We start from the raw sequence: 17,072 nt of genomic DNA, 5'->3' as shown, positions 1-17,072 counted from the left end.
CAGTGTTCAAATCTGGAAGTTAATTACATAAAATGTATTCTGTGGTAGCTTATTCTGAAGCTACATCTTAAAATGTTCAAGTGCATAAGGCAAGTCTTCGCTTAGTTGCAAGAGCCACTCGGAAGTAAGAAAAACATGAAAGCTTTGAACTTGCCTGCTCAGATATTCCTAATGTACCTCATTAAACCGTACACGGTGCCTTTATGCTTCCAGCCAGAGGACACAAAAGAGACAAAAAGCAAGAATTTAAAAACTGGTGAGCGGAGCTCTCAGCGGACACACTACCCACTCAGAGTAGCTCTGGTTACATTAGGTGAGTTTTGATTCATTGTTTTCCGTGGGCAGAGAACTGATCAGACATCGGGAGTTAATTTGGGCAAATTGAGTAACAGTTTTTTTTTGTTGTTGTCGTTGTTGTTTGTTTCTCCCCCGATGAAACATCGCTACAGGGCAGCTGCATAAATAGCAGGTGGATTTTACATTTTAAAAGCTGCTGAAGCGCTTAAAAATGTCTTCGTCTGTGTTCAAATAAAGTGTGAGAATCTAAAGCCAAACAACATTCCTCCCAGCTGATGACAGCGCCAGACGTCAAATGGATCTGTATAATAGCTGGCATTATCATTACATAATATGCTTAGCGGGATGAAGTGAGGGCAGAGGCAGAGTTTGCTGCTGCAGCAGAGAGAGTAACAGCCAACTTAAAGCACTCGGCTGTTTCTGTTGAGAGGCAGGAGGATAATAACCCATAATGTGACCTCGCTGAAATCTATCCGGCTTTGTTGGGTCATTCACAAGAAAACAAAACATGGGACACCACAGTGACTCATTACTACCGCTTGGCAGCTTGCAGTTACACTCTTAATAGGATTCCACTGTGCTGGGCATTGCAGCGCCGAAATGGCTCTTTACATTGAACTGAGTGTTATGAGGCTTGGGGGCTGTTTCCAGGAGGATGCTGTTTTACGCAGGTCTAGAAACAGATCAGCTGCAGGAGAAGCAACAGATGGCTCTGTGCTTCCTTTTCTTATTTCCCTAAAAAGGCGGACAATAAGTGCTGGGGAGATTATCCCCAGTGGACTTTACTGCCAACTTGTTTATTAGGAGGTACACCATGCTAAAAGATGTCAGCTCTCAACTTGAAACATAACTTAGTCCTGCAGGTTTACATAACCCAGATAAAAAGTGAGGAAAAAAGAAAGAGTTTTACTAATTTTCTGGATCTAAATGAGGAACAGTGCATTGGGAAATATCAGATTATTCCTGTCTTACATTTAACTGCCGTTTCTTTTCCCGACATTATCAAAGCTTTGTGAAAAAGTGCTCTCACCGGGCCACTCAGCAGCTTCTAGAGGCTGAGGAGGAAAATTACTTTGGTTTTAGCCACTTTGTTTTAGAGTCAGATCTCCAAATTATTTTAATTAACTACATCACAGAGCATGGCGCAACCCTTGACTGCCATTTATTTTCACACTACCGCTGCTTTGTTCAAAAGACCTGGAACATGTGAAAAAGTAAAACAGAAAGCATTTTTATGATTGGCTTTCTGAAGGAAAGCTGCAGAAATTGGGTGACTGATTTATTGTGAATGTGTTGTGAACAAAGATTAGCGATTTATGCCAGCGATCTTTTCAGTGTAGGAAATCAAATTACTGTTTTGTTTTTGCCAAAGGTAGTTTTTCTAAATCTTAAGCTCTAATAATAACCTGTAGTTTCGCTAATGCTAAAGCTCTAACTTAAATTCAAATTAAGTCTGCCCTTGAAAGACTACAATCTGCCAGCACTAATTTAATTTGACATAATTTACAACATGTAAATTATTATAGAACATCTATAATACACTTAGATATTTTATTCATGCTTATGTCTTGTTTTCTACTCTCTGTTTGATTTGATTTGTTTCTTGTTTGAAATGAAGTTGGGGAAAAAGAGAGAGACCATAAGGACAGGAAATGGAAATGCAGCATAACATTCATGAAGTATGTTGAAGGCAGAACATGAGGAGGAACTTTGTACACAAACTGAGATGCAGCTGCGATCTGCATAGAGAAATTGCTTTCAGAAAACCATGGTTTTATAAATCTCAACAAGTAGATTTGGAATCTAGGATGTTTTCTTCATTTCTGAATTAATCTTTGTGATGAATGTAAAAGTACACCGTTCATTCCCTTCAGATCCTCCATGGATCACTTTTGTTTTCCCTGGCTGCCTGTTATAAGCGAACGCTGGTGCACAGCTCACGGATGGAGACGCTTATCTCTGAAAAACACAAGACTCGGCTTGGCCATGTGGGTCACAGCGGTCACTTCTCTGGGCCCCGGCTGGCATGTGGCCCTCAACAAGCACTACAAACCTTCATTAATTAATGTGGCACAGATCCTCGTGTTCAAATGGTTTTTGATTACCCCCCCTTTGGGTGTGTATGCGTGTGTGTGTGTGGGTGGGAATGGACACTTGGTGGGGGATGCACTTTTCCCTTTCAATTAAACTCAAGGTTGAGTCACAATAAATTAGAAAATGTTGCTGTTATGCTGATTAGCCAGCAGGTTTTTAGCCAGGATTGAGATGTCCCTGTGTGATTTGGTTCATGAGGGAGAGCACTGCCTCCCCAACTCCACCCACCTCCCAGAGAGCAGCACACAGATACTGGATCACGTCCCGCAGGACGGCGAGGAGCCAATTTGGGACAGCAGTGGCTGCTTTAAAATCACAAACAGGAAGGCGAGCGATGCTTTTTCTTTAGCATTTGGCGCAGAACAACACACTGAACGACATCTCTCCCAAGTTGTTGATAGACTAGCAAATTCAAACTGAGGCAGCGTTTTCATTTTCACCACAGCGGTGCCTGCCACACCACCAGGAGGGAGGAATTACTTCACCTCAGAGTGTGATTCATATGTAGGAGTCCTGAAATGATCGGATCGGCCTCGTAGCCAGTGTGATAAAAAAGTACTCGACTCTGCAACCTGGATAAACACAGAGGCTGAGCTGGTCACTGAGCATGCTTTAAATTCAACGCAGTTTGTTTGTTTTCATTGTTACAAGCCCACTACTAACTAAATTAAAGAGATTTAATATGGCCTAAACAAAACATCGTTCCACACCAAAGGGAGAAGTTCATCTTATTAGGGGTGGGCAATATGGACTTAAAGGTTATCTCGATATTTTGTGATATCAATAAAAAGTCACAATATAAATTAGGCAATAAATCAATTTTATTTTTTTTTTAAAAGTCAGATTTTTTTTCTCCAACACACTCCTTAGGTTTTCTTAGTTCAGGTAGTCAAGTGTGTGTTAAAGCTTCTACTTATTTGGACTTTGAACTCAAGTGAAGTCTGTAATAGAATATTAGGGCCAGGCTATGGTTAATTTGACTTTTTTAATTACAAGAATAATTTCAAAATATTACAAGATTAAAGACATAATATTAATAATGATATTATAATTTATATAAGACTTTATTCTCATAATTAAACAAAAGTTTTAATAAATTAATAATACTCTGTTGCAGCACCCGCAGAGGGGATGATTGAAATAAAAGCCACATTTTGACTATTTTTGTAATTTGGGATTTTAAAACAAAAGCAAAACATTTTTTATTTGGTACAAAAAATCTCATGATTTTAAACCACATTGGCTCTTATATGAACTGAGCAGCTATAAGCTCAAATAGGGCCACAATGGAGATTAAATTTTATCTTATTAAATAGCATTTGCAGCAGCATTTTGTTTTTCCTCAGTTTTATCTTTGATTTTAACATTTTAAAACTTTGTGGCCGTGAATCATTTAAGCAGTAGAAGCAAAATTTTCACAGTACTATACTCAAACTCACCTCTGTTGTTTCCCTTAGTTTTCTTTTCAAGTCCCTGCTGTGAGACATCAAACAGCCGCCAAACATGTTCAAGCCATAAATCATTCGAAATAGATTTCTATTCTTTTGTTTTCCTGCAAAAGCATTATGAGTAATAACAGCCGCTTTTGTTGCCAGAAAGGGAAAGGTCAGAGTTGTTCTTCTTAATCACATACAGCTAAATCATTTTTCATGCATAACTGCAAGACATCTTGTACATGCAAAATGTTTTGGTTTGTTTTTCACAGCTGAATCTGAGACCTACTGACTGTTTGTGGGCTGTGTCCAACTGTCCCCATGCGGCTGAAAACCCATGGTCCCGCTCACCGCTGTTCCTTCTTTTGACTACTTTTGTTCCCACTGCAGCATTTTTTGACCCAGGAGTCGAGGCATTGTAATCTGTCTCTTGTCAAACTTGCTGAAATCTATTTCGATTTATTTCATGACCAACACATACTGCCTTATATCACACTGTGGAGCACAAACGTTTAAGAAAACGGAAACAATTAAACCAATAAAAATGATCAAAAGTAAAAAAAAAAAATTCTTAGTCAACTTAATTTATTTAAATCAGCTGGTCATTACAGCAAAAGGCTGTTTTTTTGGCCAAGAGATCATAACTTCATAGGTTTCCCCCGTGGGAACAAGCAGATCTCAACCAGACTCCAAAAGTATAGAATCGGTATAAGTTCAGACACAGCAATAAGCACCTTAATCAACTTCAACCAACATAATAAAGACTCTGCGTTAATAAAGACGTCTGTGATGACGCCATTAAAGCAGTCCTGTTTCTGCAGCTTATGTTTCTCCATCTCCTTTCAGCTCCCATGGCAGCAGCAGCAGCCAGGGATTATTGGAACGTTGCATCAGACTCACTCACTTGTTATTCATTTCTTTCACAATGCATCATATTTTCATAATACTTGCATTCATTGAATACTACTTTCAGTTGCTAACAAGTAAAGGAATGTCTCCTGCTTTTGTTGCTGTCCTTGCTTTCCTGCTTGGGATTTTTTCACATTTTATTTCCTTGTGGGAAGTAGAGCTGACATTGTAATTATCCTACCACACTGATGACTCTTCAGGTGATTGCAAAGTCATTAAAATGATCCTCTGGCAGATGTTTTTGCCTAATAGTCTTATTAGCAAGAGGATGGAGAGGAACTTTGGTTTGATGTTTGCATAAACTGATGTTCAGCTGATTTATCTGCAACTTTGGCTGTGAAATGTTAGCTCTGTGATCCACAGCTGTGTTTTTCACTTTATTGACAAAAGCTAAAAGCATTGTGACACGGTGGTGGACAACTACATGGGCGTCGACTGAGATCTCTGAACTTGTGCAGCCCGTTTTCAGGCAGAAAAAAAAAGTTTTCTACATCGGTGTTACCAAAACAAATTTGTTTTAACATTTAGGGAATTGGCTCAGCTTGAACGAGAGATCAGGCTGGTTTCTGTTATTTCTCCAGAGATAAATTGTGATGCAACAAAAAGTGTTGGAAACAGAAAATTGCAAGAGGAAAAATAAAAAGTGGCTTCCAGGAAACTGATCGGAGCCGTTGTCAACACAAACATAAACAAACTGATGTAACACACCTGAACAGATGCTATTATTTTACAGGAAAACACACTCCCCACGCTTCTCAGCAGCCCTGTTAAAGATGTGTCAAAAATTTGAAATAAATTCATCTGTTACTGCTGTGGTTATTTCTCACACTGCTGACAAAGTTAGAAAAAAAGAGCTTACAATCACAACATATTTATTCTGTAGGGAAGAAACTCCCATGTTCAGAAATAATTCATTCACAAAATGACCTCTTATATAATAAATATAACACATCCTTTTTTATTTAGACTTTACTCTTAAATTGATCATAGATGATATGTGTGCTTTAAATTATTTTAATTATAGGCTTATTTCTCTAATCCATTCCCCAACATTCAAGTTTAGATTGTGTTACCTTGGTGATCAAACTAGGCTCAAACAGATCTCAATTTTTGACAGAAAAGAGAAACTATCAGCTGAATAAATCAGTTATCTTTCTAGCTGAACATTTCTTTAGTTGTTTTGTTCTCATACATATACAGTGAGATCCACATTCCTTCAGTGATGCTGAGCAACAGCAAAACATGCAGCTCTAAAATGCAGCTTCAAAGCTCTGGCATCGGGATTTTCCCCCTTCACAACAAATGACTAAGCTCTTCCTCTAGTGTTCCAGTTTCAGGGATGTTTCAGCTGCTTTAGAGGATCAGGGAAACACTCGTTCATGATGCTCATGCCGCTGCTTTCTGCTGCTAAAAGCACAGCAACTGTACTGTAAGTGTGTCACTGTGTCCTCATGGTAGCGGTTGGTGTTAAATTAACTGAACTTTCAAACCCAACATTTGTGTTTGTCGTGCAAACACAAATGTTCGGCGAGTTAAAACATAGTTAGAAAAATCAATCAAGATTGATTGACTCTTTCTTTATTATTATTATTTTTTACTTTTGACAACACTGACTTGTAATTCTGTGCAGTTCTGACTAAAAACTACTTAAGCTATGTTCACACATGAGGCAAAAATCATATTTTCTGCCTTTTTGCCACAATTTAATGTCTGAACTGCCCAATTCCAATCTTTTCATCAGCCCCAAAAATTGATTTGTGCCACTTCCATAAGTGGTACTAAATTGGATAAATTTCAGAGCGTCTGAACTCTGATTGGTCGAATTTCATCTGACTTTTACGTCATTGACGTGAGACGAGTCACAATTCTGTACCAGAAGAAGCCAGGCATGGTAAAAGATGACCGAAGCAAACAACGCTTTCATTTTTCTTCTTCTCCATCTTGTTATGATCTGGTGACATTGCTATAGACTCAAAATTGACCCACAAACGGAATCTGAAGTAGTCAGAAACAGCTATGATGCAAAGTCAAAACTCTTCCACTAAAAATTAAGACTTCAAAATAACTGAAGGAGACAGTTACTTGATTGTGCTATAAAATGGCACCATCTGCCTAGAAAACACATATTATTCCTCCTTTATGGTGAGGATTTACATCCTCCGGGGAACACACACAAAAACTGCTGTTTTAGTAATGCTAGCTGTGCTAATTGCAATGATTACAAACATAAGATAAAAAAGAAAATTCAAAATGACAATTCTGTTGTTGCTCTTGAACAGCCACTGTTCTTACAGCTTTTATTAGAAATAATTGCTAACCACTCAGAGCGTGAAGGTTAAAACAAATGTTTTTTCGGTGCTGCTTATAATCTTCTAGTCGAGCTCAGGGGTCTCCAACTTTTGCCCTTTCACTGTATAAAGTTTTATAAAACCAAATAAAAGCTTTTTGGGTTTTTTTGTTTCATGCACAATAAGAATAGGTCCGGTATACTCTGTTTGATTGTGGACCAAAATTGCAATATTTGTTAGATTACAGCTGCTGCATTTTTTTTTTTCACATTCAACTGAGTCAAACAATCTAAACCCTTTCAGCAACCTGTTCCCCTCCTCGCATTTGGGGGCCGCTAAAGAAAATAGCACAAAAACTCTAAAGAAGATACTAAAAGCAACTTCTTTCAAAGTGTATACCAAAATGTTTACACTTTGATTTTAGGGGTTGTGAAATTTATCTTTTCTAATCACACCCATTTCTCCTGCCAGTGCAAGACTCTCGTGTTTGTTATGGTTGTATTACCCCAGAATGCACTGCGTTGTAGTCTGTTTCTTGCTGTGATAGTTGTCTTTGGTCCTCTTGGCATTCACATATACGTTCATAACGCCCCACAGTTCACTTCAATCAAACAGACTGAGGTTTGTAGGTAGACCTGAGTTTGCTTTTTTGTCCACTATAGAGTTTTATTGCACATTCACACGTTCCCATATGAACCGGACTGTTTAGAAAAACAAATCGGAGTTCGCTTAAAGCGGACTACGCAGAGTTGGTTTAAATGCATCCTTAAAGACAAATCTGAATCTGCAAAAATATTTATTTAAAAGATCAGCCTCGGCACATCCAAGCATTAGATGAAATGTAAAATTTGCCATAACCTTTTAATTGGTCTGTTTGTATGTAAATGGCTGGAAAACACAAGCGTACAAGAAAACAGAATCACTTGGCAGAAAATATTTTTAATTTTGAGTCAGAAAACAAGTTTTCAGCCAAAGCCAAAAATCCTCAGAGTCTCTCCACAGAAAAGTGAATTGTTTCACAGGCTGAGAACTGGTCTGACTGATTAACAGACTTCGTGCTTCTTCACTGAGTAAAACCCTGGCTGCCCAGTGGAGGTCATAAAGCAACATCTGCCAGGAGAATCCATCCTTTCTACTGCCTACCATCCCCCACCTCTGCCCTCCAAACCTCCTGTCCAGCTCTGGATTAAGAGCTGGCCTAACCCTCCCCACAGCATGCCACTCTGGGTGGATTAACTCCTGCAGAAGGCACACTACTGTCACACATTAACCTGCAATCACAAGCCCTTTCTCCAAAGTATGCCTGCAGCAAACGTTCGGTAAGAGTCGAACATGATGGGAGGCGCTCGTCTTGTTCAGCAGCTGAAAGCTGAAACAGAAATACCTTCACTGTTTCTGATCCATCAGACAACAATGTTGGAAAAATAAACAGATTCAGGTAGAAGGAACAAGTGTGCTCAGAAAGCAGTTTACTTTGATTTGTATCTGTCTGACTGTTTGGTATTTTCATAGATTTTCAGGTGGACTGCAAATAATGATCATTTTATTGGTTATTCTGACAATTAATCACATAAAAATGTTTGCACATTTTGCAGATTTTTCCAGTTAACCACTTAATCTTATTTTATACAGTAGAAATGCCAAAAAAAACAATTCAACAAATAAAAATTTTAATTTTATTGCTTAAGATGCAATCACATAGCATTACTTTAGTCAACACTTGATCATTTGTAGCAAAGGATGCAACTGCAGCTAAAAATATTTCTAAGATGTGAAAAGCTTTGTCGCTTCTGCTTAACTTTACATCAATTTGATGTAGGGCCCATCTGTTGATTATTTTGGGGATAATTGATTAATAATAGATAGCAAAAGGTGCTTAGGAGATTTATTTATATTTATTTACAGAATTTGAAGCAGGTGAAGCTAAAACTGTGACACGGGGAATTCTGGGTAGAACATATTTACAGACAAAGAAGGTTTTTTCAATCTTGAACCCAAATGTATGTATTTTTTCTTACAGTCTTGGGTTAGTTACTGCTCTGAGTAAGTTGTTCTTTCTGCAATTGGTCTTTTGAGTGTGTATACTCTAAAGATTAATTGATTACTAAATTAGTTGGCAGTTATTTCAATAACTAGTTTATTTCAGTTAATCGTTCCAGAAAAATATCCAGTTAGATAAAATTTCTTAAAAAGCTTAGCATCTTAAAAGTGTTACAAATAAAGAAAAACAAGTCCGACAGACTGAATTTGCCTTTCTGGGAACAATATCTGAAACGATTGCAGTCAATTCGGCGATATTTTTCTGAATTGGATCAATATTGATCGACACTGAACCTCAGACATGAGGTTGGAAATGGAAAATAAATAAATAAATAAAAACGTGGATCCATGGTGTTTGACGGTTTAATATTTCCATAAATCTCCAGTAAGATTAAATTCACAAAAAAGCTTTGCATCTTCATGAGTCAGAAGTCCAAACAAAAACCAGCCAGCCAGACAGAAGTTGCCTTTCTGGGTACAGTATGTGGATGAGCTCCACTGGGCGGTTTATCTGAGAAGCCATGAATCACGCAGCTTGGTGAAACCAAACCCCTAGCACATCAGCCTCAGACATGGGTGATTTAAAAAAAAAAAACACATTCTTATCAACACATACAGACTCATGCGATGCTTTGTTGCAGTAAAAATCACACGCATTATTCTTTCAGAGGAACCAGAGCTGAGCAGCAGAAGGAAGGGGGGGAGAGGCTGGATTTGCAGCAGCAGCAGCAGCAACAGTTGGCTGCCTGTCGACTAAGACGAAAAGAGTTATCGGCGGCGCAGAGACACTATGTTCATGTTCAAATCAGACGATTGGAGATAAAGAGAGAGAAAAAAATAAAAGCTTGGAGATAAAATCAGATCGGAGGGATGCCTGGCAACTGGCGGCAGAAAAAGAGATGCAGTAAGAAACCAAACACTCACTGGAGTCGTCTGAGTCGTATCCCTCCACGTCCGGCTCCTCGTCCCTCCTGACGGCCTGCAGGGAGGCGGAGGCTCCAGCACACACCCGCTCAGGGCTGTCCTCATTGGGGCGATCACTTTCTGAGGTGGCGGCGGCGGCCGCAGGCGTGGAGAGGGCAGAACGCAGGGGCCCGGCGTGGCCCGCTGGCTGGGGCGCCACAGGGGGGAGGCCCCGCGGGTAACGGGGGAAGTAGTCGGAGATCTGCTTGATGGGCTGAATGGGTCCGGGGCACACGTCAATGGCCATGTGCTCTTGGATGCTGATGGTGGGTTTCTCGCCTTTGCGTTGTGTCATGCATGCGGTCCAGCCCGGAGCTCACTCCCAAAACAACGCAAAAGAAAAAAAAAAGAAAGAAAAAAAAAAATAACCAAACCTAGAAAAAGGTAAAAAACGAGGAGCTGCAGGGAGCGCTCCTGCCGCCTGTTGCTTCTCTGAACGCTGGACAGGTCCAGGTGATGTCGCTCTACATGGAGACTCCCGGAGTGTGTCCTCACACCCAGACCATGCTGTCTGCCACCCTGTCATACACAAACACGCTACTATCCAACCCCTGCTCTCTGCTCGTCCTATACCCCCACACTCTGCCCGTGTCTGCGCCGCCTATCTGGGAGAGATGGAGCTGAGAGAGACGGGCGATCAAGAGCGTAAGGGATTAGAGAGGAGAGAGGGAGGGATCAGCTGATGTTACTGCCTAGCAACCGAGTGGTAAACAGGAACCGTTGGTCTCGGTGCTTAATTATGATATTAACCCAATCCATCTGTCAGTGGGAGGGGACATCCAGAGACATGCCACACTCAAACACAGAGGAATGCGTGTGTGTGTGTGTGTGTGTGTGTGTGTGGGTGTGTGTGTGTGTGTGTGTGTGTGTGTGTGTGTGTGTGTGGTGTGTGTGTGTGTGTGTGTGTGTGTGTGTGTGATAACCTGGAATCTATGGCTCAATCTATGAGCCATAGATTGATATTTAGAGACTCAATTTCAGTTTGTTTGCTGCTTTTCAGTCAGTAAACCATGATGTCATATTAGGGTCATTGTAGACACGTTGACATGCATGAGTCAACATTTGGCAGAAACATACAAGTATGTTTCTGCCAAAAATTTAAAAATTTTGAAATTAATCTCCAAAAGTTTCAAGAAAAAATTGATTCCATTGATCCAAAGAAATGATTACTCTGTTTTATTAGAATACTGCCAGTAAAATTTATTGCTGAGCAGGTAAAAACAAAGTCAGAACAAAACTAGTTTTGCATTTTTACTCCAGTTTTAAAATTTTGTGGCATCAGAGTATTTTAAGCCTTTTTGAGACAGTGAAACTACAAAAATTTGAAAAAAAGGTGCAAAATTGTAATACTGTCACCAAAGCAAGTAAAAAGTATATTCAGGTAAAAGTTTATGTCCAATCTACAAACGTTTGGGGTTTTTAAAAAGATTTTGTCTCATAAAAGATAAACCGCATACAGTGGATCCTGTTAACTGTTCCATAACTGTGAATCCTTGTTAGGAGGAAATTTAAACAAACTATAAAGTGGCAGAGCTGTCGACAGTGGCAAAAAATTCTGTTTAAAGCCTCAATTTCTCTCACTTCATCCAATCCTTTCATCTCTTTTCTGTCACCAAATGTTTAACTCAAAGATTTAATCTTCTTTGCCCTAATAAATACATAAACACATTTGTTCGGTCTTTCATTCAAGAACCACAGAGTCATTTCCACTTCCCAGTGCTCCAATTATGTACCCTGATGTTATCACACATTTCATAATTGCTTACCATCTGCTCCAAACGTGGACGTGGCTGTCAGTGTGCATGCGCCCGGCTGCAGCAGACACGTTCATGCTAAAGCTGCACTTGTCCATGCCGCTGCAAAATTACACCTTTCTTCTCACCGGACATCGGTGATCACACGTCAACACCTGCGCAGAACACAGTGATGAGCTCGGCTGCACAACCTGTCTGTATATTTAGATCACATCTGACAAACACGACTTTATTCCCAATAATGCCACCAAGGGTCTGTGGTCATCAGGTGTTTGGTGTTACATAAAGACAAAAATAAATGACATTGCAATCGCTCCCTCCAGGTTTAGCAGAAACTCTTTTGTCTTTGACAAAAAAGACAGAACACTGTTGGCATACAACAGATAAAACAACGCCATCTTGTGTTTGCTGTTAGCAGCAAATATAGATTTCACCAATTTACTGTCAACTCGGATGATGTACTTTTGATTAAAAAAGGTTTTCCACCCAAAAATGTATACGGGAGAAACCTTATAATTTGCCATTGTAGACAAGATATAAAAGAAGTACATTTCTGCCAAAAAACTGAAATGTTCTGGGGGAAACAAGGACATTTCTAAGTTTGAAATGTCCAAAATTTGGTAGAAAAAATAAATAAAGTTTAAAAAGGCACTTTTTCCTATCCAATTATTAATTTGTTTATCAAAAAAAAGTATAATCTTTTTTAAAATGTAAAAACATAAAAAAATTAATAAATAATTTAACAGATGTGCCAAGCAGACAGGGCTAATGTTATTAGTAAGTTCTTTTTTTTTTTTAGCTGCAAATGCATCCTTTGCAACAAATAATCAAGCAGCCCCTTCACTAAAGGAAGGACATGGTGTTGGATTGTAGGCAACAAATGTTTATTTTCTTATTTTAAAAAATTACAAAATAATTTGTATATTTTTACTTTTTATATATTAACATTGCATGAAATAAGCTTAAGTGGTTAACTGGAAAAATCTGCATATATTGAAACTTTTTTTATACGATCAATCGTCAGAATAATCAATAGAATAAGCAATCAGTAAAGCTTTTAGTTGCTATAAAATTATCTACCAAGGTTACAGTATAAAAGTATGGAAATATGAGATCACTGCAATACCAACTGATGTTGAGAGCAGCGATTGATTGTTCAGCAAAGGCTGATCTGTTTTTACAAACTGAACCAGATCTTCATAAAATGAACATTAAAATAATGACCACATTGAAATAAATGGTAATTTTTTCAGATGGTTCGGTCTGATGTGAAATGTGAGCAGAGGAGATGATTTGCTCACTGAATTGGACTGCGCTGAAAATACAAACAGCACGGTGACATTGTTTATCAGGAGGAAATGATGCGCAACAGCAATTTCATTCTGGATGCTGATGGCTCAGAGTTGAAGTGCATAAACAAAAACAAAAAAAGACGCTGACGTCAGAGAAGCAAAAGGCTACAGGTTAAATTACTTCTTTTATTTATTAAAAAATTAATTAGCTTATAAATTAAATTATTTCAGGTAAGCATTTATACTCAACACAAGTATGTAGTGCAAACAATGAGACAAGCTGGTTCCAGCAGAGAACCTTCTAAAGTTTTCCTGCCAAAAACAACAACGTCATTTGTTCAAAAGAAATATTACGTTTAACAGTGGATAAGCATGTAATATGAATTATGAAAAACTGTTACCACAGGGTATGTGGAATTTACTATCTGTCGTTTTATTTTAAGTAAGCAATGATTGCATAAGATAAGACACCAAGAAAAGAAAAGTCCACTGGAGACATGCATCCAGTTATTTTTATTCAACTGAGTGCTAATAATCCAAGCATGTCACTTCTGGAAAAAATATGATTTATCGTCTCTAAACAAGCACTCTGAGAAAAACACTGCATCCCTGGCCACCATGGAGCCTGCCTAAATAAGACAAGCAATGAGGGTGACCTTTTCAACCATTTCTGTTCACAACAGCATCTGAAATTCAACTCTTAACTTTGACTGATTTTAGTTAAGATAAATTAAGAGATGTATCTTCTTCAAGAACCAAAACATGAATTCAATGCTGATGTTATAAACAGATCAATGACATTACTAATTTTTTTAACATATGAATAGAGGGTGTAATTGAAGCTGAATTAATTCTCCAAACATCTAGCTCTACAAGAACAAAGACTGAAGTATTTTTCTACCTACATGTGTGAATAGAAAATAATCTCCATGCTTAGATTAAATGAAAATCCCCAAAATGACATGGTATAAAACAGACATAAAAAAATTACCTGAGTCCTGCTTCTTATTGTGTTGTGTTTGCATCTCACTCTATTCTTGTAACATACTGCTGCCCTCTGGTGTTGAAAATAGAAACATGCATCTCACCCGTCTAAATATGTCGAGACAATAATTATCCTTTTTAAAAATGACTATCCTTATTTGATAATGAGGTAACCAACTGATAACTTTTTTTAAATTAGTGAATGAAAATAGCTCATTATTTTCATTCAATATTTTGTTTAATTGCTGACATTGAAATAAAAAAAGAGATAATTTGTTAATGATATAACGTTTTAAAGATTAGTTTGGAACTTTTATATCCTTGTGTGAGATATTTGAAAATGTTTGTCTTAAAAATGTGGTTGAAAATATACATAAAGTCTAATGTATCATTTAATATTCAGTTTGGGCCCATTTCACAGCCAATCATGGCGTTTAATCTTATTAGGTAAAAATGTTCCACTTTCAGAATATTCAGAATTTAAAAAAACAAATGTTGAGCTAACATTAGCTAAAAAGAAACAACATGTCTGTTTAGACTAGCTAGTGTTAGCTTAAGCTGGCTAGCCTCCACTTTCTTGGAATTAGCAGAGCTCTTCTTAAGCAGAACGCAAAAACTGTATTTAAACTTTTACTCACTTTAAAAACAAAGAGCCTTTGTTCTAAGGTTTCTGGTAAAATCCCTGCCTCCCTGGTTGCATTGCACGTGCGCGCTTCCGGCACATGGGGAGCCTCTTTAACAGGGAGACAAGATTTAGCACAACATGTCACCAAACATGTCAAAATAACTCAGGACGGGACGATTTATAAATGTCTGGGTTTTGGTCATACAAAAAAAACAAACAAAAAAAAACAAAGACATATTGTATTTCTTGAATCTTAAGTGAAAATGACAACCATTTAAATATGCCCTCTCAGTGAAGTTGATGGAGTGTCTGGGCTTTCATGTTGGGTAAGCCAAATTCTACCCCTATTTTCTGATCATCCAGAAAATAGAGGCAAATACTGCCTGACTCTTTAGAGCACATGTGTCAAACTCAAGGCCCGGGGGGCAAATCCGGCCCGCCGTAGCGTTTTATGTGGCCCTCCACAGACTAGACTAAACCCTAAGTGTGATTAAATATTATATTATCAATCATATCAAAGAAGTTTTTATCTGTTTACTGCCAACTTATATCAATCAATCCCTCCAGTTTCTTGAGAATTTAGTTGATGTATGATTATAGTCCATGATTTATACAGTGAGTAAATAAACAGTCACATTTATTATTAGTTCCTGAAGGGACTGAAAAAATCTTGAATAATATGTAATTTTAAGAACTTATTGACATATTTGTGAACAGGTTTAATCAACACATTCTGGTACCACCGGCCCTTTAAGAGCCTTCATGATCTTGATGTGGCCCAAAACGAAAATGAGTTTGACATGCCTGCTTTAGAGTAAGAAATGATCAAAGTGTGAACTTGACAAGATAGAAAATAAATAATAAAAATGAAAGAAACAATTGCATCACTCCAACATATCTTATTCCAATATGCTTGATAATGAGCCGTTCATTTGAAGACTTGTCTAAAAGTTGCAGGATCGTAGCTCTCGAACTGGAGTTAGACACCAATGTAGGTTGTTGGTTGTGTAAACTAAAATAATTAAAAAATAAAATTTTTTGTTCAGTTTTTGCCCCCATGTACAGACCTATGGAACGGATTGACAGCAAATATATGAGCTTCATGGCTTTGTGTTTTTTCTAACTCGTTCACACAGTATATTTTTGACGGGGGATTCAAGGACTTGAAGCCAAATATAACAACAGGTTAGGTAACCACTGCTTTCAGACTCTTGCACGTGTCTTTTCATCTTTGTGGGAATTATTTAAATCTCTTCCAGGGTGTGATATTTGGATTTTAATCACTCCATTCCTGCTGACTTTCAATTCATGTGTCTGAGTCACGACGACTTAAAATTAACACAAAAGGGCTGATGATACCTGGTGGGTTTCAGAAACCACTCTTCCTTAGAAGTAAATAGACAATGACTAACGATGACAGCTTTTTAATGTGTCACTTAATTGTTGAGCTCATCTTAAAATTCTCCCACTGATGCATGGACATCAGAGTCCTCTGCAGAAATGACTCCCATTTTACCTCAGCAGGAATTAAATTTACTTGTTTTTTGAGCAAGAGAATGCATGATGTTGGCCTCACATACCTGGTGGCTCCTACACAAGGCGACTGTGATGTCAAAACTTTTAATCAGAAAATGAGAATTTTTTTTTTTTTAATAATTGCTTTCAGTTTCCACTAAGCTATTTTCATTTCAAAATGTCAAATTGGGCAGTAAATCATTTTCAGATTAATCGAGAAAGAACATGGGAATGAATGTCTGTGTTTCAATAGTTCCAAATTTTCTAGGAAAAATAAAATCTGAAATTTTGAGATTCATCTAAAATTTTCTGAAAGAAAAAAAAAAAAGTTAAAATTTTTGGATTTTTGAAACATTTTCTTCTTTCTCATCTGTCTTTGAATTTCTTTAGATCGCAGAACAATGGGCCTCTTTCTAAGCCTTTGTAGCCTACTTCATGTTGTCAAGACAGGTTCTATGGAAGTAAATTAAAATGGTTAGTCTCAGTTAATTCTTGATTTAACAAAGAGAAGCACTTAAGTTTTAATATTTGACATAGTGCCAGGATGGTTTGGTCAGCTTTTCATCATTCAACCAATGTAGACAGTATTTATCAACAATATCTCAGCATGATGTTAAAGTTGGTTAGACAAACTGAAACATTCATGACCAAAGAGAAGAAATCTGGAAGGGAATGTTTAATACTTTTTCACAGGCCTCCAGAAAACTCATAATTCTTAATCAAATGAAAATTATGGAAGTTTGGTTCCAAGAGCATTGTCAGCTTTAGTCCTTTAATGTAATGTTAAAAAAAACCAATCAGTTCATTCTTATCTTTTAATTCCAAAACTCATCCAACTTCCAGCACATAATATTTCCACCACATTTTAACTTATCAGT

The 17,072-nt window shown here is 37.8% G+C and overlaps 1 protein-coding gene across 2 annotated transcripts in view; it reads right to left on the bottom strand.

The window, feature by feature from the left end:
• doc2b (double C2-like domains, beta) overlaps positions 1-10,590 on the bottom strand; it is a 104,768-nt gene extending 94,178 nt beyond the window's left edge. For both annotated transcript variants that reach the window (XM_055046543.1, XM_055046544.1), the window contains exon 1: positions 9,986-10,590. In XM_055046543.1, the coding sequence (XP_054902518.1) occupies positions 9,986-10,319 (334 nt within the window). In that variant the 5' untranslated portion in view covers positions 10,320-10,590. The remainder of the gene's footprint in view (positions 1-9,985) is intronic.
• Positions 10,591-17,072: the final 6,482 nt, after the last annotated feature.

The sequence above is a fragment of the Poeciliopsis prolifica genome, unplaced genomic scaffold (assembly GCF_027474105.1).
Source record: "Poeciliopsis prolifica strain line A6 unplaced genomic scaffold, Auburn_PproV2 SCAFFOLD024, whole genome shotgun sequence".
In the NCBI taxonomy this organism is placed as follows: Eukaryota; Metazoa; Chordata; class Actinopteri; order Cyprinodontiformes; family Poeciliidae; genus Poeciliopsis; species Poeciliopsis prolifica.
Note: the sequence above shows the minus strand (reverse complement) of the source record. Positions and strands in the feature narration are given on the sequence as shown.